Source organism: Erpetoichthys calabaricus, chromosome 1 (assembly GCF_900747795.2).
Source record: "Erpetoichthys calabaricus chromosome 1, fErpCal1.3, whole genome shotgun sequence".
NCBI lineage: Eukaryota > Metazoa > Chordata > Cladistia > Polypteriformes > Polypteridae > Erpetoichthys > Erpetoichthys calabaricus.
Genome location: NC_041394.2, coordinates 148,474,118 through 148,497,063, shown reverse-complemented (window position 1 = coordinate 148,497,063; position 22,946 = coordinate 148,474,118). Strand labels below are relative to the sequence as shown.

The following is a 22,946-nucleotide window of genomic DNA, read 5'->3' as shown; positions in this document are numbered from 1 at the left end:
CCGTAATTGTTGAAAAAGAGGGGTCTGTGACTAGTGAGTGTCCATTAATCCATGGAATGGGAACTATTGAACCAACCATCAAATATTTTCAACTGTTTAATCAAAGAGACATGGTTTAGGTATTTCTTTTGGTTTAGATTTTTAGTTCTGCCCATCAAACGTGAATAATGGCAGTTTCTTTGCAACCTTTGTCGATTTTCACAGAGCATTAGACTCAGTTGATTGTGTTTCCCTGTGAGACATCCTGTGACTCTGCAGAATCCCCTCTGGGTTGCTGGATATCATGTTCAGCCTGTGCACTGGTACTGTAAGTACCAGGCAGAACTTCTGCGTTTTTCCCAGTTGCTTCTAGGGTTCATCATAGGTGTGTTCTTGCTCCTACTCTGTTCAATGCTTGCATGGACTTCAGCTGGGCAGCGTCGTGTGGTCCAGCAGCTGTGGGGCATCTGATGGTGAAGAAAGATTCACTGATCTTGACTTTGCTGACGATGCTGTAAACTTCACAGAGTCAATGGAGACTCTGATTGGGGCTCTTGAGAGACTGAGTAAGGAGTCTGAGTGTCTGGGCTTGTGAGTGTCTTGGATAAAAAACAAGATCCATGCCTTTAATGGCCTCTTAAGCTCAGCCATTAGCAGTGTGTCTGTCTACGGAAAGAGTGTCAACCTTGTACAGAGGTTTACATCAGCAGTGACATTCATGTCTCTGGTGACTCTTCCTATTAAGTCAGTAGACAGATTGGGAGAGCATGGAGGGTCATGAGGTCGCTGGAAAGGGGTGTGTGGTGCTCCCAATATCTATGCAAAAGGATGAAGGTCCAAGTCTTTAGAGTCCTGGTGCTTCCTGTCTTGCTATATGGTTGCAAGACATGGATGCTATCCAGTGACCTGAGACGAAGACCAGACTCCTTCGGTACTGTGTCTCTTCGAGAATCCATGGGTACCGCTGGTTTGACTTTGTGTCGAATGAGCAGTTGCTCATGGAGTCCACAATGAGGCACATTACTTGTATATTGAGAGAGTGTCAGTTACAGCACTATGGCCATGTGGCAAGATTCCCCGAAGGTGATCCGGCTCACAGGATCCTCATTGTTAAGGACCTGAGTGGCTGGACCAGGCCAAGGGGATGCCCACTTAACACCTGGCTGTGGCAGATGGTAATTTCTGGAGGGTGGGACTGGACCATGTCTGCCTGGGGGGTTCCCAAGCAGGATCCCGAGCTGTTTTGTTGTGTGGTGGGTGCGGCAACAAGCTGTACCAGTGCATGCTCCCTGACCTGACCTCACTATCATGATATTAAAATCTTTTCATGTCTTTCTTGCCCTGCCAGACATAAACTTTTCCAGCATTTTACTTTTGTAATCGAGTTTGCCCAGTTGAGTCTGCTTTTTAACCACCTTCTCCCATTCTTTGATGTTGTGCTCGTCTCTGTAAATAAAAAAAAAAGTCAGTTTCTTTAAATTCAAATAGATTTTCCTTAGGTTGGGTACAGTGCATAATGTGTGCTAGAAGTTAAGACTGGTAACTCTCATTCTGAGTACTCTGGGACTCAAAATCTATACAAAATATGTGTTTTTTAGGTGCGTTTGTATATACGAGTAATGTGAGAAACACCTATTGCAACAACTATATCTGCAGGTCTGCATGAAGCAACTCGACCATCCATGGACGGACTTTTTTTAAATTTGGCACACTTACAATTCACATTGCTGCACCCTTCTTCTGCTGCTTTACGTAACCATAAAAGTACACACACTTAAAAAAAAAGTAGCATATCTGGAAATGAATGGAAGAAAAAAGCAGCTATGCAAGCATAAACAAGACTCAACTAATATTTGTAGATTATTACTGTAAAGAACGAACATTATCAACCTACAGTGCTTGAACTATGTACATTGGAAAGGTTCAGCTGCTCAGGTAAATATTGTATATAGGACAAGTTTAAAATGGGAACAGTAGTTGATATGTGTGAAGTAGAATGGAGCCCCTGGGCATGCAATGAGGACCACAGTGTAGCATACAAAGACGTTAGCTGTACTACAAACACCAGTGACAGGGTGGGATAACAATTTGGGTGTGCCGAGTTATTTGGCGGAAAAACATTCAACAGACTGAGCGGAGGTTAGGGAATATCCATATTCAAAATTCCACTTTTGCTTCTGTGTATCTTCAGACTGGAATAAAAAAAACTTAAAGTAATTATCACCATTAATATTCCCGTTATACAACAAATCAGTTATTTAGATAATCTTAAACAATTACTAGATTTTAACCAATATTACTTGCTAGATGGGGAACTTATTTTTTGTTTGTTAATTGTTGAGTACTTCTCTATTTAATGTACTTTATGTTTAAGAAAACTGAACATCAGTTAGTCACAGATCCCCCAAGACTAATGCATAAATTGATGCCATTTTTACTGTACATCACTTGAAATGGAATCTGCTCTGTATGAGGTACATTTGTAACTACAGAACACTGCAAAGTACTGTAGAATACTGTTTATCAGAAAGACTACAATTTGTGAGACTCAAGGACAGGATTACCACAAGGACAGCCCTGTGTCCTTTTCTCTTCACTTGTACACCAGTGTTTATTGCACTGCCTTTATAACAATAAACTTTTTAACGATACACCTACTTGTTTTTTGATTGGCTCATTGGAAAATGAAATAGTGTGGCTGAAACAGTGGAAGACACACTAATCTAAATAAATTATCAGGTTAGTGTAGGGGATAAAATGGGTGTAGGGTGTAGATAAATAATGGGAGCAAGTGGGGACAAAGATGCATCAGACAAGGCTTAGGAGAAGGTTGAGCAGAATGAAAACTCTGCTCAATAGAAGTGTGGAAAACAGAATAATTTAAGATTGCAAGATGTTCATTTGAATTTTTAATTGAAGTAATTCAACATTAACAGCTCTGTGATAAAGTACTCAAATTTATGATGTCGGCACACCTCTGTTTCATGCTCCTCCTTTCAAGCTCCAACACCTCATAATTTACAAATTAAGCACTGGATGAGTATATCCTGACTTCTTTGAGTCAAGAACTGTATCCAATATGTTAAAAAGGATGATACTGAAATTGGTCAGCAGGTAATTGAAAAATACAACAGCATTCCTTAGTCAATTTTGAAAATGCACTTCAGTCCTCTGACAGTCAATGAATGGTTCAGTTATTGTGAACAGCTGGTTAAAATGGCAGCTGAGATGACTATCGCTACTGGCAGAGTTGATGAAATTTAGAAAGCACAAATATTTGTCTTCAACACTAAGCTTCATCCTCCACACGGTTTGGCATTTATATGTACCACCTAAGTTCAATTCCATCTTGAATGGAGACTCTGAAACATACTTCTGATATGCTATTAGCAGCTCAGAGAAGGCAGCTTGCTGATGACTGGTTAACAGACTGTTTTTATAATGTACCCAAAAGAAACACCTAAATTGTAACAGGCAGTGAACATTTGTACAATTCTAAAGTAGCCTAACATTGCAAATCCGGGATATTACCATAAAACTGTGAAGAGCTAGCAAAAGAAACAAAATAGAATAGTGGCTGAAACGTGAAACAAAAGTGTTCAAACTTACCAAATGTGTTCAGTTTTAAGTGGAGGATGTACACAAACATAACAAGTGCTTATCCAAAGTATTTTTACATTATTTAAAGGTATATTACTTACCATTTTAGATGGATCACTTATTTTCTGCATTAAACACCTATAGACACCCATTTTCTTCTTGGATCATTTGTGACTTCTTACCATTGAGTGATTCCAACCAAATCTGCTGCATCCAACACAATATTGTGTTTTACATGAAAACTCTACAAATGAAGAAGAAAGCTGGTATTGTTCCTCATGTCATAATTATATCACTGACAATCAATATTATAATATCACATTTGGACTTGTGCCCTTTGACTGCTGTTGTAAGCCACTAAGAAAGTTGCCATTGTTTAAGGACACAAATGATAAGAGAGATAATAACAAATTTGTTCAATTTTCTCATCAGTAGAGATGGTAAAAGTTTCCATTTTAACTGCATGTCTCAGTAGTTTTCCAAGATTCCCACCATAGTTTTATACAAAGTACTCCCTGGATTTTGGTTGTGAGTAAAACAATCCTAATTTCCACCTTTCTTGAGTACATGATTTACTGTTGTATCGTGCAAATTGTGCCTTATAGATGTCTTAAAAAATTTTGAAAACCTTCAATGCTTCAAAGTATCCTTTAGCTAGTTGCATACTATAGGCCAGTGTCTCCCTTCTTGTACACATAATACATGCTCCCTGGAATTTCCTTTGCTGCCTCCTACTTGCTATCGCTCCAGTTTTGGTGCCATCAGGAAGATTACATAAATTCATCTAGAGCAATTCAGAAAAGTAATTATAGTAAAAGAATTCTCCAAGAACCTTGATATTTCATTGTGGGATCTGCAGGTAATTCTTGCAAAACAAGGTGTCAAAGTGCATACATTTACAATTAGAAAGTTACTCCACAAATATGACCTGCATGCAAGTTGTACCAGGAAAATGTCTGCACCCAAAGTCAAAAAGAACATTACAGTAAGAGTACAGTTTGCCATTGAACATACAGGTAAACACTAGGCCTTCTAGGACAGTGCACTATGGACAGATGAACCAAAGATATTTGTTATTTGGCAACAGCAGCAGTAGGCATGTTTGGTGCAAACTGATGATAGCATATCAGAGATAATCCCATACCAACTGTGAAGCACGGTGGTGGAAATTTTATGATTTGGGATTGCACTGGTGCCTCAGGGCCTGGGCAAATCAGCTATCAGTTCTGAATCATATCAAAGTGGGCTTGAGGAGAATCTGAAGATGTCTATCTGAAGTTTGAAGCTGAACTGTAAACGGACCTTTTAGTGTGACAATAATCTGAAACACACTGGCAAATACATCGATAAATGTGAAGCCCTGATTTGGATCCCATTGAAATGGGCAAAACTTGCAAGAAAACCCATATATTACAAATGACAGAATTCTGCATGAAGGTATGGTCAAACATTACACACAGTTGATGTCACAGACTGATGGGGACTTATGCAAAATACTTACTAGAAGTAATATCTGTCAGAGGGGGAAATAACCAGCTTCTGAGGCCAAGGGTAGACTTACTTTTACCCCAGTCAAGTTACTGTTTCATATAAGTGTTTGCTTAATTTCTATAGAACATCAGTTTCTAATAGCTGACAAGAATATGGTATAGCCTTTTAACCCCTGTAAGTTAACCTGAGATAGAAGTTTCTTGGCTATATCTGTAGAACAGAGAGTTACAGTAATTAAGCCAGTGAGGAAATAGTCCTACTGCTAGCATGGACTGTTAGATATGATTGCAAATAGAACAGGAGATAGCATACAGTTTTCTGACCGTGTTTAGCATGTTTAATGTGTTTAACGTGCCTCAAGTACAACTGTATAACTTAAAGAGGGAAACAAGATATATAAGTCTTGAACACAAGTTTTCTTTTCTTTAATACCAATTTCGCTATTTTTGTGTGAACTGTTTTGCCGTGAAATTTTACTAAAACTTTTAAAATGAAAATTTTTGGTCTGTGGAATTATTTGAACACGTGTCACATTGGTGCTTGAATCATCCTATGAGGCAAAACTAAAAGCTTCAGAACTATGGTAAATTTGGAAAAACGCAGCTACGGTTAATATAGATCTTTTGCTATTTTCTGCACAGTTTCAATATTTTTCCCTTCCCCTGCAAGCTTCTTAAATTATCTTCTGCTGTTCTAAACTTCTACAGAACTTTTTTTTTTTTTATATACTTTTAGAATCCTACCTGACGTTTCTAGGTGTGTTATTGTCTCCTGCTTACCACAAATTATAAAACTTTTTTGTTTTGGTGCACATGTATATGTTTTCAAGGTGATTTCAAAATTAACTTTGTGATCACTATTGCAAAAACAATGCACCACTTCTTACTTTCACTTTGCTCTTAAAAAATTATGGTTGAGACAAGTACTACCTTGTGTTGGGCCTGGGACAAACTGGAAGAAGGTGAAGTAATCATTTACCATGCACATTGTTTCAGTTTGTTCTTCTGCATTTTTATTTTTTTACTGGATTTGGAAAGTTGAAATATGCCACGGTTAACACAAAAATACATATTTGAATAAACAATATCATTGAAACATCAGAATTTCATGGTAATTAGTAATGTTCAATCACTAAATCTCTGGAAGATGTCTTTACTAAATTACTTAAGCTGACTCTTACATGTTTCTTTCCTCTTTTTAGCCTGAATATTATTGTTGGCATATAGTATAGCAGCCCTTCACCATCTTACCTAACTTGTCTGACTTTTCTAAAAATTGTACTGCTACTAATATATATCCTTTTCAGCTGTGATTTAGTCATTAAAAAAAAATCACAATCCCAGCACAATAACTGTACAACTCTATTTGTCCAGCAAGCACTTGTTTAGTTTTAGTGTTATGTGGCGAACATATGGCTCCTGGTAAGGCAGCATACTCCTGTTAATCACGGTATCTGCTACAGACTTAACCTAATCCAATATCTAGGAATTATTTTCACTTGAAACCTTACTTTTCAATTAGTGTAAATATATTGGATTTTCACATCACTCAAATACAGCAATGCTATACCACTAACATTCAGAGATGCATAAGTAGAAAGAAAGTACTACACCTACCTGCATCTTAGATCCTCCTCTTCTTCTTTCGGCTGCTCCCATTAGGTGTTGCCGCAGTGGATCATCTTCTTCCATATCTTTCTGTCCTCTGCATCTTGCTCTGTTACACCCATCACCTGCATGTCCTCTCTCACCACATCCATAAACCTTTTCTTAGGCTTTCCTCTTTTTCTCTTGCCTGGCAGCTCTATCCTTAGCATCCTTCGCCCAACATACTCAGCATCTCTCCTCTGTACATGTCCAAACCAACGCAATCTCACCTCTCTGACTTTGTCTACTACACCTATCTGATCCAATTCAGTGAATTTCACTACCTCTTCTAGTTATGAACATTTTATTTAAACTTGATTTCTAGCTTTTTAGTTTTAATTACAAATGATAAAGAGGTCAACAGATTCACGTTTCTTTCTTAATTTTTGGGTCCATTAAAATGTTTGAAAATATCATTAATTTAAACACATCTAAGTTCATACCAGTCCTGCAGGCATCTTCAGGTCGCTGCAAAAGGACACACATTTTATCACTTTGCAACTAAAAGTGGATACTTTTATTGGCTAGTTCCACAGGGATATTGCAAACTTCTCCCCATAACAACACTTCATATTCTAAGAAGTACTCATTGTAGGAGTTTAAACTTCAGCATTAGTTGCATAAATGTTTAGTCTATCCATCAATACATACTGTTTTATAAGTGTTTGTTTCCACCCTGAGTAAAGGGGGTGGGCAAGGATTAAGCAAGCAAAACTCAGGAACTCACTCCAAACTGAAAATAAGCACATCCATACAAAAGTAAAGGCAGTTTAGTGATATTAATCTGAAAGCATGTCTTACAGAAGAAAAAGATCTCAAGATGGAAACAAATGAAAGACATAAACACCACAATTTTGAAAGATGTGTAGAAGAGTGGGAAAGAATGATATAGTGATGTTCCATATTTGCATAATCCTCACATCAATTCCTATTCATTTTTGGACGCAAGGATGTGCCTGTTCTTATGGCAGGCCAAACAAATTTTTGGATTATTAACAGTTAACCCTTTCAATTCAGATGGATTGTCATCTCATCTAGTTGATTTCTCTGCCTGGTATGTTTTTTTCTTTTTTAATATTTGCCTACAATTGTAATTGTAATTTCTCACTTTGGTTTCTATTTCTATACTTGTCTAGTTCTTATGTACAGTGGTTAATTCACTGGAAAAAGCTTAATTTCACAGGAAAAAAAATATTCTTAATGGTAAATAAGAGAAAATTGTAAGTCTTCAAAGTTCAGGCATAAAAAGAGATGCAGTACTTTCAGACACATCAACTACAAACAAAATAAAAAACAAATCCAACTCACACCTCTTGGATAAGCTTTTCATATGTTTTGTTTTATTACAAAAACTTAATTAACAGCAAAAGCTAAAGCACATTTTATTTTTTCTCCCCTTAAAATACAGAATTTGCAAAAGAATAATCAAGTGCTTAAAGGTACAACTATTGTTTTTAACTTGTATAAACTAAAAAAAAAACGTTATTTAGATATACACATTCAGTATTTCACATGATCAGATATTAAATTAATTCTGTTTAAGCTTTAAATCCAGAACAGCACTTTTAAAGATACAAAACAGAAGTGTCTGCAAATATAGAATCAGCACATAATCCACATAGTGTCTGCTAATTAAATAATGTTAGCAAGAAAGGTGCGCCTGTTTCAAACAGCTATTTAGCACTAATCAATTACATAATCCTTCAACATTATTCCTACCACAGTATATACAATTTAGTTTTCATGCCAAAAAAATCTACAGTACATTTTATGGTATAAAAATATATTACAAATCTGCAAAAATATTTACAAGCACTATTTTTCTATTTGCAACAATAATTCACCTTCTATTAAGCTAACATATTACAAGGAGCTAATTTTAGCTCCAACTATTAAAAAAAAAACAAAACAAAAAAAAAAAAAAAAAACAAAATCCACATTTTTCTTCAAATAATACACAACACAATGAAATTCTGTGATATATTCATAATCAAAAAATAACATTATAGGAAAATTGGCTGCAAACTTTGGCGCACTAGAAAAACTATTGAAAAATACAAACATAAAATCCCAGTTTATTACGTCTCCTTGTCCAGAAATAGCAGCAGGAAACGACAAGAGAGCACCGTCTTGTTCTAGAAGAACATCCTAAAAGTAAAGAGTGTGTTCACTTTAGTTTTATTTCCTGTCTTACATCTTTTATTGATGCAATCCATAAAAGAAAAAAATACAGTACACATTTTGGTGAAAAAGATGAAGTATAATAAATTTTGACAACTGATTGGTGGCTCAATGCCTTAAGATCCCACAAAGACAGTCACTTCCTATTGCAGATTTGCTATATGAGAGAAAAGCCTTTCCTAAATATAAGTAGCTGCCTTCTTGCTTGAAGATGGTATTCACGTTACAGCACAGATTACTGAGAGTCAGGTAATAAGAATGGTAATTTAGTTAAACTATTAATTTTTTCCCCTTGAAATATGTATTGATACAGTACTTAACAAATGAGACTATTAAATGTTTTTTTTTTACTGTCACATGGAACATATTTTGAAGATGTCAGGATTCTAATTTTTAGAGATGCTAATAAAATTATATGGAAAAACTATAAATGTGCCACCCCAATGTCAGCCTACTTACTTATTTATGACAAGTGCAAATGACAATTCATGATTACAAGTTGGTGCCAAAAGGAAAATGATCAATGGATATGTGCCAAAGTTCTTTTCTATTCCAAGATCATGTTTAAATATATAGTGGGGACTCCATTTGCTGGGAAGTATCTTACCTTCGCTTCAGCCTCTTCTGTGGCATTGTTCTAGGGAGAAACAACAAAGATGATTTTGTAAAAATACAGTGATAAAGTGTAGGAAGATAAGGATTTTAAAATACTTTTAGATAGATAGATAGATAGATACTTTATTAATCCCAATGGGACTAATTGACTAATTGTTACCAGCAAATACTTTATTTTAAATGTGCTATTTTCACCAATACATTTCTTTATTTTTCTGCCATGAATAGAATACAATATGCTAGGACAATTAAAAATTGTACAGAGGAGACAGAGGTCAAAACATTATCAAAAGGTACATGTACATGACTAAAGATATTTATATGTATTTGTTACACTTGTATTCACATGTTCACATACAGATATAAATATGCCATTTACAATTATGAAAATGGTTCCTTCCCAAAATCAACACAAAAAAGTATTTGCACAAATTTCCATAAACTGATTTTCTCTATTACAGTGAATTTTTGACACTGAATGGATTCAGGTCTTCAACCAAACTGCTTTAATACGATGTTAATCTTTTCATGTTGCTGTGGAAGAATTTTGAAAAACTACTTTATTTAAAAACATGTTTCAAGCTCAGGTCTGCCACAGCATCTGTATTAGTTTTAGGTGAACTTTGAGTAGAGGAGGCCAAAACTTTAATTATATTTCATTTCACCAATTTGGATGTGGATTTGCTTTTGTGGTCTTGCAACATGACCCAAATATGCTTCAGTTTTAGGTCAAGGATGGATGACCAGGCAATCTTCTAATTTTCAGACTTTCTGCTTCCTTCAATTATGACAAGTGGTCCGGGGCCTGATGCTGCAAAACACCACCATGTTTGACTGTTGAGAATGATGTTGCTGCCGTGGAGTGCGGTTTTCTTTGCACCAGACATATTAAGATTCATGTTGTCCAAAAAGTTCCATTTCTGTCTCATCCATCCATAGAACATTTTCCCATCCAGGTGTTCCTGGCAAATGAAAGACAAACATTTATGTTCTTCTTAGTTAGCAGTAGTTTCCACTTTGCTGCTCTCTAATGAATCCCACTTTTGAAAAATGTCTTTCAGATTGTAGAGAGTCATAAACACTGACATTTGTTAATGCAGATGTCTGCAGTTTCAAGATGATTGTATGCTGTGTTCTTGAAGTAACTTTGGAAGGCCAGTTACCCCTGGGAGGACTCACTATTGCTCCAAGTGTCTTCCACTTGGAGAGTATGGTTTTCATTGTGGTTTAGTGGAGTCCCAGAACCTCAGAAATGGTTTTGCAGCTCATTCATAACTGACAGGTATCTATTAAATTCAAGACAGAACTTTGACATGCACAGTCAAAGATTCTCATTTTCTTCATCAGGTCAACATGCAGGCAGTATGGACTACTGCTAATCTGCTTGACAGTAAGAAAAATTACAGAAAGTTGAATGTCCATCAATATTCATTTTATTACTACTTTCCAATGATGCACATGAGGTAAGCGTACCTAGAATAAGAGGATGTGCCCTATGGTTGACTGATGTCCATTCAAGTTTGGTTTTTGCCTTACACTAAATGCTGCCATGACAAGACTCCATTTAATGCACATTTTAGAATTCTGGGGAAATGGGTTTAGATAATTGATGTTTGGTTGCGTCATTTTCTAACCCAGTTAATTCAGACCAGGGTTGTATGGGGTGCTTGAGTCTATCAGAGCTAACATAGGGCACAAGGCAGGAACAAACCCTGGACAGTCCATTGCAGGGCAAACACACATGCACACACTCACAGACCAAATACACTTTTGCGCCAATTTAATGTTGTCACTTAACCTTCATGTCTTTGGACAGTGGGAGGAAACCTACGCAGTCACAGGGAGAACATGCAAGCTCCACACAGGGAGGACCGGGGAAGCAAACCTTACTGTGAGGCAGCAGCACTACCACTGTTGAATCATGCCGCCAAGTTGATGTTATGATATTGGCAAATGTTTCTGTGAAAATGAGTAAAAAGGGTGTTCCCTTCAATAGTAATTCAAGATCCAAATTGACTTGTTTAATGGCAGACACATATTGTCAAACCTATAATCATTTAATATAGAGTATACAACTATAGTATCCCTAATGTTGATGCTGAAAAAGCAAATTATATAGAATGGGGACCTCTCTTTAGAATACTACTCCAATTTGGATTTGGACCCAGTATTTGAACTTGGGAACAAGTTACTATATTCTAGCCAAGAAACTCAAGCTCGGGAAAACAAACATAATTTTTGATCACTTTATATTAAAGCTTGGAACAAGACAGGGATGCCCAAAATTGCCAAAACTTCTTCCAATAACTATTGCTATTCAAGTTTACATTTAAGCTCATCATTGCTGACTGTGCTAAATCTGTTAGAAAATAAATCTGAATAAAGACATATGTACTTCAAATAATACATTAGAACACTTTATGCATATTGTCTCAAACAAACAGTCACAAGGAAATTCAAAGATCTTTTTAGACAGAATTTTTGCAACATGGACTCTCTAATTAGCATAACCCAACTTGTGTGGACCAGCAGCACCACTTTCTCCAAACTGGTCCTTACTGCAGACAATCTATAAGATACTGTGTAGTGACCTGTGCTGTACTTTTTTGCACCTATGACTTGTGTGACCAAATATAACCCCATTTGTATCATTGTCTTGATCACGAATAATGATGAAATGTCTTACAGAGAAGACATTTGCCTCTGACACAAATGTGCAGGACAATCACTCAATTTCAGCATAAGCAAGAAGTTGGTAATAGAGACCTCAGTCATCCTCTGTTTAAAACATACAATATATGAGCATAACACTTAATGCCTTAGAAAGGAAGGGAACTTTTTAGCTTGGCATCAACATTGCCTATATCTTCAGTCTCAAAATAAAAATAAAAAAACTTTTTGTAAAAATATGTACAAATGGATATCCACAAGTGAATAATGTTTCTAAATTCAACACACTCTCCCTGAGCTGGCTACCATGCCTGAAACCTTCTCCCAAGTGACTCATGCTTGCATATTATCACACATATTACTTTTTCCCCTTTAACTATCAACAGCTGCGCTGTTTGGACGTTACTGTAAAAGGAACACAGTGATAGACTTTCAGGAACTGCATTTACTGAATTAGTTGCAATTTTTATACAAAAATGAAAGCAGAGCAAACAAGCATGCTCATCATATAAAAAGCACATGTTCATGCTCCTGGTTGCCATGAATTACCCAGAATAAATCTTTAGGAGCCAGCTTGTTTTTGGCTTCCAGGAAGCAGCACTCCTTTCCATTTTTCTTGCAAGCATGCTAAAACAACTAGCCACCTTCCTATTTTCTTCTTCCATGCCACCCGCAGGGGACAGTTGACTCACCACTTTCCAGCTTGTTTCATAGTTTTTTTGATTTCAGACCAGATTTCTAGATGAGCGACTAAGTCCTAGGCATCAGCATTCAGTTACAAGGCATATCTCTTTCCACCAACACAAAACATATCCCATTAGAAAGCAATATAGTAAAAGGACAGTGCCTTTTCACATAACCTCAATACACATTGGATCTATCATTAACTAACCTCATTAACTCACTAAGTACTGGCATTACATTTAACACCAGTCTCACTCTTTTATGATGTTTCTGCCAGTAATTTGTAATAATAATGTTAGGGCTGTCTTTTTTAATTAAAAAAAGGCTTATTAGAAAGATGACACACAAGGCATTAACAGAAACTGTAAAAGAGTGAAAATGCATTATTATTACATATGAAGTTGTGAAATAAGTTTGTGTTATTTTTATATTATCACTGTTTTTATTATGATGAATTTCAGTGTTTAAGAAAAAATGTGCTTACTTTGCATGCTTAAAGAAAAAGAAAAAAAAAAAAAAAACACAGGTTAGTGCTTGTTACAGATTTTGTTAATGGCCAATATCTCACATGTTTAAAAAAAAAAAAATCAGCAGTTTATTATTACTTAGCATATGAAAAATGCTACACATTTTTCATTCTTATGATAAACATATGTGCATTTGTTCCTGCAGCCAGTTAAACTGGAATAATTTTGCTTTTGTTTTTTTTTCCTCATTAGGTGTGATAAATCACATTTTAAGTAATATGAATCATTTCTTCTAATTTAGAAAATATTTTTGTCATGGTACCTCTTGATCAAATCAAGTTGAAATGGTGAAACATCATGTTACCCAGCTAACTAATACACACATGCTCATGCATAAACTGAAACAGGAGACTGTCAGAGATCAAACTATGTCTTGACCTGAGGTACCTTATCAATCTTCTCTGTAACAATGTATGGTGTTCAGAGCAGAGTTCAATTCTATTTTCTCTTTATAAGTTTCCATAATATTTATTTTCATTTATAAGTGATAAATAAAGCTAGGTGTTACGGGCGTAAAACAGAAAGGTGATGCAGCCATCACCCTCTACAAATTAGTATTGGCCATTTTTTGCTCTTCAACTGTAACAGGTAAATCTTTGGTATTTTGACTTTTTTTTCAGACACTGACTTTGTGGTTAGTTCCCTTAAAGGAGTAGGGCATTGCGGGAAGGACTTGATATCTATGCATTACTTTACCTTTATAATGCAGAAAGTTGTAGTGCATCTTCTTGAAAGTTTATTGTACTACTGTGCTCTTTTAAAATACAGATACAGGCCATGCCAAAGGCCTGCATACAGTCATATGAAAAAGTTTGGAAACCCCTCTTAATTCTTTGGATTTTTGTTTATCATTGTCGGAGCTTTCAAAGTAGCAACTTCCTTTTAATATATGACATGCCTTATGGAAACAGTAGTATTTCAGCAGTGACATTAAAATTAGACAGGTACATAAATTTGGGCACCCCAAAAGAGATATTACATCAATACTTAATTGAGCATCCTTTTGCAAATATAACAGCCTCTAGACGCCTCCTATAGCCTTTGATGAGTGTCTGGATTCTGGATGGAGGTATTTTTGACCATTCTTCCACACAAAATCTCTCCAGTTCAGTTAAATTTGATGGCTGCCAAGCATGGACAGCCTGCTTCAAATCATCCCACAGATTTTCGATGATATTCAAGTCAGGGGACTGTGACGGCCATTCCAAAATATTGTACTTCTCCCTCTGCATGAATGCCTTTGTAGATTTCGAACTGTGTTTTGGGTCATTGTCTTGTTGGAATATCCAACCTCTGCATAACTTCAACTTTGTAACTGATGCTTGAACATTATCCTGAATTATTTGCTGATATTGGGTTGAATTCATCCGACCCTCGACTTTAACAAGGGTCCCAGTCCCCGAACTAGCCACACAGCCCCACAGCATGATGGAACCTCCACCAAATTTGACAGTAGGTAGCAGGTGTTTTTCTTGGAATACGGTGTTCTTCTTCCGCCATGCAAAGCGCTTTTTATGACAAAATAACTTAATTTTTGTCTCTTCAGTTCAAAGCACTTTGTTCCAAAATGAATCTGGCTTGTCTAAATGAGCATTTGCATACAGCAAGCGATTCTGTTTGTGGCATGAGTGCAGAAAGGGCTTCTTTCTCATCACCCTGCTATACAGATGTTCTTTGTGCAAATTGCACTGAATTGTAGAACGATGTACAGATACACCATCTGCAGCAAGATGTTCTTGCAGGTCTTTGGAGGTGATCTGTGGCTTGTCTGTAACCATTCTCACAATCCTGCGCATATGCCGCTCCTGTATTTTTCTTGGCCTGCCAGACCTGGGTTTAACAGCAACTGTGCCAGTGGCCTTTCATTTCCTGATTACATTCCTTACATTGAAACTGACCGTTTAAACCTGAGATAGCTTTTTGTAGCCTTCCCCTAAACCATGAGACAGAACAATTTTTGTTTTCAGATCTTTTGAGAGTTGCTTTGAGGATCCCATGCTGTCACTCTTCAGAGGAGAGTCAAAGGGAAGCACAACTTGCAATTGACCACCTTAAATACCTTTTCTCATGATTGGACACACCTGTCTATGAAGTTCAAGGCTTAACGAGCTAATCCAACCAATTTGGTGTTGCAAGTAATCAGTATTGAGCAGTTACATGCATTCAAATCAGCAAAATTCCAAGGGTACTCAAATTTTTCACAGCCAGTTTTTCACATTCGATTTAATTTCATACAACTAAATACTGCTTCATTAAAAATCTTTGTCCGAAAAACACCCCAGTACTCAGATGTTCCTAGGAAATGAAAGACATACCACTGTTATGTTTTTTTGTTGAAAGTAGAGTCAATTATTATGCAGGCTGAGAGGGGTTCTCAAACTTTTTCATATGACTATATACCCTTAGTCTGCAGCCTATGCCTGGGCAGCCAAAAATGACTGACAGATAGTGCTTGTGATGCAATTTCTCCATTTAACCTCATTACTCTGAATGTCTAAATTCACTTAATATAAAATTTTACAACTACTCAGTTTTCTTGCTGTTTATTTGGAGGTTTTTGTAATGTTCAATCAGACAATATTAAGTTATATAGTTTATTAAAATGTAAAAGGTTTTGTACTTTTCTCCTACTTGGGCTTATCAGTGTAAAAATCAGTTTATGTAAACTGCTTAATAGGAAATAAACAATAACAGACAATATAAAGAAATTAATAAATATACAGGATCTAAATAATGTACAGTAATCCCTCGCTATATCGCGCTTCGCCTTTCGCGGCTTCACTCCATCGCGGATTTTATATGTAAGCATATTTAAATATATATCGTGGATTTTTCGCTGCTTCGCGGGTTTCTGAGGACAATGGGTCTTTTAATTTCTGGTACATGCTTCCTCAGTTGGTTTGCCCAGTTGATTTCATACAAGGGACGCTATTGGCAGATGGCTGAGAAGCTACCCAGCTTACTTTTCTCTGTCTCTTGCGCTGACTTTCTCTGATCCTAACGTAGGGGGATTGAGCAGGGGGGCTGTTCGCACACCTAGACGATACGGACGCTCGTCTAAAAATGCTGAAAGATTATCTTTACGTTGCTATCTTTTGTGCAGGTGCTTCCTGAAACGACATGCTGAACGGTGCTTCGCATACTTAAAAGCACGAAGGGCACGTATTGATTTTTTTATCTGTCTCTCTCTATCTCTCTCTCTCTGCTCCTGACGGAGGGGGTGTGAGCTGCCGCCTTCAACAGCTTTGTGCCGCAGTGCTTCGCATACTTAAAAGCCAAACAGCCCTATTGATTTGTTTGCTCCTTTGAAGAGGAAGATATGTTTGCATTCTTTTAATTGTGAGACTGAACTGTCATCTCTGTCTTGTCATGGAGCACAGTTTAAACTTTTGAAAAAGAGACAAATGTTTGTTTGCAGTGTTTGAATAACGTTCCTGTCTCTCTACAACCTCCTGTGTTTCTGCGCAAATCTGTGACCCAAGCATGACAATATAAAAATAACCATATAAGCATATGGTTTCTACTTCGCGGATTTTCTTATTTCGCGGGTGGCTCTGGAACGCAACCCCCGCGATGGAGGAGGGATTACTGTATATGTTTATTTAGTGCAATTACTTAAAATATTACTGTAATTTTGTGTTGTTCACATCACAATGAAATCAATTTGTTCAAAAGTTACTTTCATAAGTTGAAGGTTACAACTAAAACACTATTAGGGTACAGAGGTAAACTGGATTTCAAAACCAGTGTACAGTAATCCCTCGCTACTTCACGGTTCACTTTTTGCGGATTCACGACTTCGCGGGTTTTTAAATACAAGTGATTGCCCGCCTATCACGGAAGTTATGTTCCAGACCCATCAGCAACAGGAGAAAATCTGCGATATAGAAAGACCATATAAATAAACATTTTTATAGTTTAAGCCTTAAAATACCCATCCCACATGCTTTAAACACATGTAAACTTATAAAACACACTTTGTTAACACATATGATATGTGGATGTCGGGCTAAGGATATGAGTAACATCTCACTATTATAAAACATTTTAACTTCACGCAAGACAAGACAGTGAGACAGGAAAATTGGTGATGTACAGGCTTTTAAATTATTGACACGCAGAGGGACAAGCAGCACAAAGCCAGCACAAAGTCCACTTCTCCTTAGTGTTCATTCAGCTCCCCACCCCCTTGACAATGCGAAGTGGCAGGAGCGTACTGCGCTTCCGGGGAGGGGGGGTTTGAGCGAAGGTGCGTTCAGCTCTCACACCCACACACACACTCCTCGCGCAGAGCGACAAGCAGGCATTTTGGCAGAAGCAGCACAAAGTCCATTTCTGCTCAGCTTGAGTTCAGCTGCCCCCCTTCACAAAGCGAGTGCAGACACATTGACGTCTGATCGCTGCGTGCAGTGTGCAGTGTTGGTCTGAGGTGTTTAAGAATGTAGAAAGTGTTTAAGAGCATAGGAAGTGTTTATAAGAGCGTGGGAAAGGTTAACAAGAGAGTGAGAAAGGTTTATAAGAGTGTGGGAAGGGTTTATAAAGCCTTAAAATATGTATAAATAATAAAATAAATATAGGTCGCTACTTCGCGGATTTTCACCTATCGCGGGGGGCTCTGGAACGCAACCCCCGCGATAGGTGAGGGATTACTGTACTATGCATTTTTTTCTAAAGAGAGTAAAAAAAAAAAAAAAAAAGAATTTATAAATAAAATGGTAAATTCCATTTTACCATACTTTTTTTTTTTTTTTTTTAGCTTCCAGTGCCTCTTTGGGCATCCTTTATGAAACAACCTCTCCTTCTCTCTCTCTATCTGCAGTCCAACCAACCTCCAGCTCTGTTTATATTTGACATTGTTTTTTAAGTGATCAGACCATTAATGGATAGTATTTGGCCACATCGGAAACCAGTATTAAAATATACTAGCAACCACATCACTCCAACCACATTCATAGGTTGATAGAAACAGTGGGTGTTGTTTCTTTTCTAATTAATGCATGCTCCGTGCCATGTCAGTAATGTGCATGCACAGCCACTTGCTACAACTGCCCCTCACTGTGGGACAAAGTATAAGGTGGGGTCCATATTTGGGTGAGGCCAGATGTCTGACTTTTGCCATAGGAGTAAAGTATGATGTTAGATGTGTATGATCTCTGTCCTATTTCTTTATTTGCAATTATAGAGTTTAGTTATTCCTTTTACAGAAATAATATTGTTTATTTAATCACGACCATACAATGCAAAAACCATCACCTCCGGTATTAGACTGATAAGTCACTGAAATTTACCTACACCCTGTCCTGTGTCTTACATCAAGGTCCCTCTCACTTTCTCTGCTTTTTCCTGCTGAACATTAAAGTCCATCATTAAGTCTGCCTTCTTTGTTTAATAGAGGGTGTTGTTTCTCTGAAAGCTGACAGAATTTGTCACAAAAAGAAAAATGCCATTTCAAGGAAACCATTGTTTCATCTTTACCCAGTTTAGAGCACACACTATGTTTCATTAGTAATTAAATCTATAATAAAATCTCAACACAGAAATTAAAATAAATAATAAGTTTCTTGTTTCTAAACTACTGTAACAAAAGGTGGGTGTTACAGCCCACTGTGTTTAATAGTGTATAGAGAGTAGACAGTCTTGCATGAAGGTGCTGACAAATTTTCAATAGCAGTAGCAATTTTGTTTAATGCTTCTTAATATAAGAGTTACTGCACTGTTATTAACTTTAAATTTTGAGTTTGCAGGGATATTACATGCTTTCTTCATGTTTCCTCTTCCTTTCTAAGCTGACTTTTCCATAAGTTAAAGAAAAACTTTGTTTTTACATTTGTAAAATTGTTCCAATTCTCACGACATACTGATTTATACTTTATCATTAAATCCAACTAATTGATAGCAACACTACAAACTCTGAACCTTTTATCTTCTGCTTCATTGAAGGTTTAATGAACATGACAACATACTTCCAAAATAACCAGAGGTAAATGATTTGAAGAATTTAATAACAGCAAATTGAAACAGACAATTAACCTTGAGGTGCTTCATGCTCATCATGCAAAGCAACTACAATAAGGACATAAACTAAATTCTTATTTTTCTTGATAGAAAACACCTTCACACACTTTTTTTTTTTAAAAATCAGATTGATGTATTGCTTAACAGTTTCTTAAATGACAGGAAAACGGTGTCACTTTCTTTTAAGCATTTCATTCAGCATATCCAATTATGTACTAATTTCCAAGATACAATAAAAAGTTTTCAGAATCTCTGATTCACTATGCTTGCGATGCTTTCCTGAGATTGCAAGGCAGTGCCCTTTTTCTTATGGAACCATTGATATTTTCATATATGGTCCAACTTCTATTCCAATTATGTTTAAAAAGTCAGAAATGTGCAAGGCTGTCTTGGCACGTTCCAGGGATATATGAAGAAAAACTAGAGATTAAAAGCTTGGATTCCTGCTTCAATGCCCCAGTTTCAAAAGGCTATCAAATATTTAACTTCTTTCGCATCCCTGTAAAGTTATGGGGACTGCTGCTTTCAAACGTTGGTTTAAACGTGTTCACAAAAACAAATTGCCCAACATCTGTCTATACACGGGTGGGATATGTGATGAATCAGCCCCCTTTAGGATTCAACTTCTGCTTTGCATCAAATGCAGCTGAGATAGACATGCCCTGCCCCAAACCAACTCTTGACTGGATTAAGCACTTTGAGACTGCTCAACTCTGAGTGTGTGTGTGTGCCTCTCTCTGTGTTAAAGGTATTACAAGAAGAGGAGAGACAGAATGTGCACTCTCATACATTGTCTGGAGTGGGGAGAAGAACTTATAGGTGGTTTCCATTAGTAATAATATTGTAGATATCAAATGGAACAGTACATTTAATAATTGAAAAAGATATTCATACAGAATTAAGTGGATAAGTCAAATAAAATATGACTATTAGCAACTTTACAAGAAGGCAATACTAGTCTCTATAAAAAAACAAAAAAACCTAGTCTCTATAAAAAAACAAAAAAAGACCAATGGAGTAACAACTAAAATATTTACTAACTCACATCTTTAACTAAAACACTGTAAACAAGCATTTTTCCCTTCCTAATATACTCTGTTTGAGGTTATTTTATAGAATGGAGGTCTGCTTATAATTCCAAGAGCTAAGCTTAAAAGAAGTGGTGAGGCGGCCTTTTGCTGTTATGCACCCAAAATCTGGAATACTTTACCGAGAGAAATTTGCAGGCTAGTGCTGTGGATCATTTAAAAAAACTGCTACAGATCCATCATTTTAATATGGCTTTTTAGTAGCTACATTTTAGATGTATTCCTGATAGACTGTACGGGCATATAATTATCATATTCTTCAGAGATCCACAATCTGTAGTAATCTCCACTATCTTCTGCTGTCTTTTCCAGCTCTTCACTACCACCCGATCAAGGCAACATGCAGCCACCTGAATTGATGGATTAAAGGTAGGTGTCCATGCTGTCCACAAAATCAACATTATCAGATTCTATCAGGTGAAGCCTGAAGACCAAAAGGACTGATTGAAGAACATTTATGTTAGGTAGAATGCCCAGTGGGGGCTGTGTGGTCTTTCTGGCCTTGGAACCCATGCAGGTTTTGTGTTTTTTTTTTTTCATTTCTCTCCAGTTCATCTGGAGTTTTTCTTTTTTTAGCTTATTCTATCCTCCCGGCCATCTGACCTTACCTTTTTCTTTATTACTTTTTCTTTAATATTATTGCCTTATCGTATTCGCTTTTCGTTTCATATAACTTTCTGTTTGTAGACCAAAGTGCTTTACAAGATGACATCGTTTGTATGGAAATGTGCTATATAAATAAATGTTGTTTAATGGTCTCAGATCCCTACACACAATGCAGAGAAGGAGAACCTCACTGAAAAGATACCATTTTTAGATAGTTACTATTTTGTATTTAAGGAACAAAGTTATCCAACACCTCTATAACCTATGTGAAAAAGTAATTGCCATCATAATTTCAATACTTGGCTACATTAACTTTAGGAGCAGTAAATGCCACAAAACGCTTGCTATAATTTGATATCAGTCTTTCACCTTGCTCTTCAGGAATTTTAGACCACTATTCACTGCAGAAACATTTTAATTCAGACATAACATCTCTACAGGGTTCAAGTTAGGACTTTAACTAGAAAAAACTTTAATTTTGTTTCTTCAGAGACATGCAGCTGTAGACCTGCATTTGTGTTATGGGTCACTGTCCTGCTATATAAGCCAATTACGTGTCAGCTTCAGGTCATGGATTATATTAAGTCTTACAGGTCCCAACGCAGAAAATCATCTCTATACCATCATATTAACACTTTTATGTTTTGTACATATGATGTTCTTATTGTCAAATGCTTTGTTAGCTTTAAGGCAGACTCAATATTACCCTTGGTGCCAAAAAGAGTTCTAATTTGACTTGTCTGTATACAGAACATTATTATAAAAGCCTGGGGATCAATCAGTATTCTTCTAGAAACCTTGCCCTGACCACTTCACACCTATGGCAAGGGTCAATATATGGTGAGGTTTAGGTTCAAAGGGGCCGACTGTTCCGATGAGGCTGCTGGGTCTAATTAGCAATTTGATGACTAAGTTACTAGGGCGGCCATTAACATTTTACATGGACAATACAAGCTTGATAGCTTTATTACTTAAATATATTAGTTCACACTAGCCATATTAAATTGTGTTTAAAATCTGAAGCCATTCATTGTAAGAAATATACAAAGATGCAGGATATCACGAATGGTGCAAATACTTTTTCTTATCACTGTAAACCAAAGTTCCACAAAAGTGTCTGCAATTTGCTACCACTTCCTGATCGTTGCATGCGCTGCGGTCCATATTCAAAACTGCATGCCCCATATTCCTGTGTGGAGCAAAGTGGCATCCTGGCCATGGATGTTTTTAATCTTGAGTTCAGTGCCTGTCCCATTTGATTTCTGTGTACTTTATTGATTTTGTTGTAATAATTACAAATAGTTTTGATATTATTTCAACAAGTATGTTAGAGAGTGTGTGTTTTTTTTAACCCACCCATCTCTTCTCCAGAACCATTTATTTCCTCACAGTTGCACTGGAAAATACCTATTGAAGGTCACAAGTAGAATTAAACTCTTTTAAACAGGCATTCACAATAACACTCTATGGACAGCTGGAGCTCAAAACACTTTATTTTAGTACATATGTTTCTCTTTGAGTAAGTGGAAAGAAACCCACTTAGACTCAAGGAACATGTAAATTCCACACAGACAACAACTGTGCTTGGAATCTGAAAATAGCAATGCTAGCCAATGTGCTTTTCCATTTACATAATGTCTGTTGTACAACTAGTTTGTAGCTTTGTAAGAAACAAAAAGAAAGTAGTGCTTTGATAGACTTAGGATAACCCAAGTGCACTGAGCTGCATTAGTCTCTTGCCCACGGTACCACTTACCATTATAAGGACAAGAAAAATTCTTAAAAAAATAAATAATTCAAAATGTTTCCAAAACAATATCCTATTACATCCCATTTGCTTAAAT

The 22,946-nt window shown here is 36.6% G+C and overlaps 1 protein-coding gene across 2 annotated transcripts in view; it reads right to left on the bottom strand.

Annotated features, from left to right (window-relative positions):
- Positions 1–8,029: 8,029 nt before the first annotated feature.
- aebp2 (AE binding protein 2) overlaps positions 8,030–22,946 on the bottom strand; it is a 149,072-nt gene continuing 134,155 nt past the window's right edge. The window contains exons 8-9 of one of the 2 annotated variants that reach the window (XR_007936553.1): positions 9,505–10,474; positions 8,030–8,864 (exon numbers count right to left, since the gene is read on the bottom strand). Coding sequence is in view for 1 of the 2 variants with exons in the window: in XM_028807131.2 (XP_028662964.1) it covers positions 8,852–8,864; positions 9,505–9,534 (43 nt within the window). In the remaining variant the exon portion in view is untranslated. The remainder of the gene's footprint in view (positions 8,865–9,504; positions 10,475–22,946) is intronic. The other variant, XM_028807131.2, reaches the window with a different exon arrangement.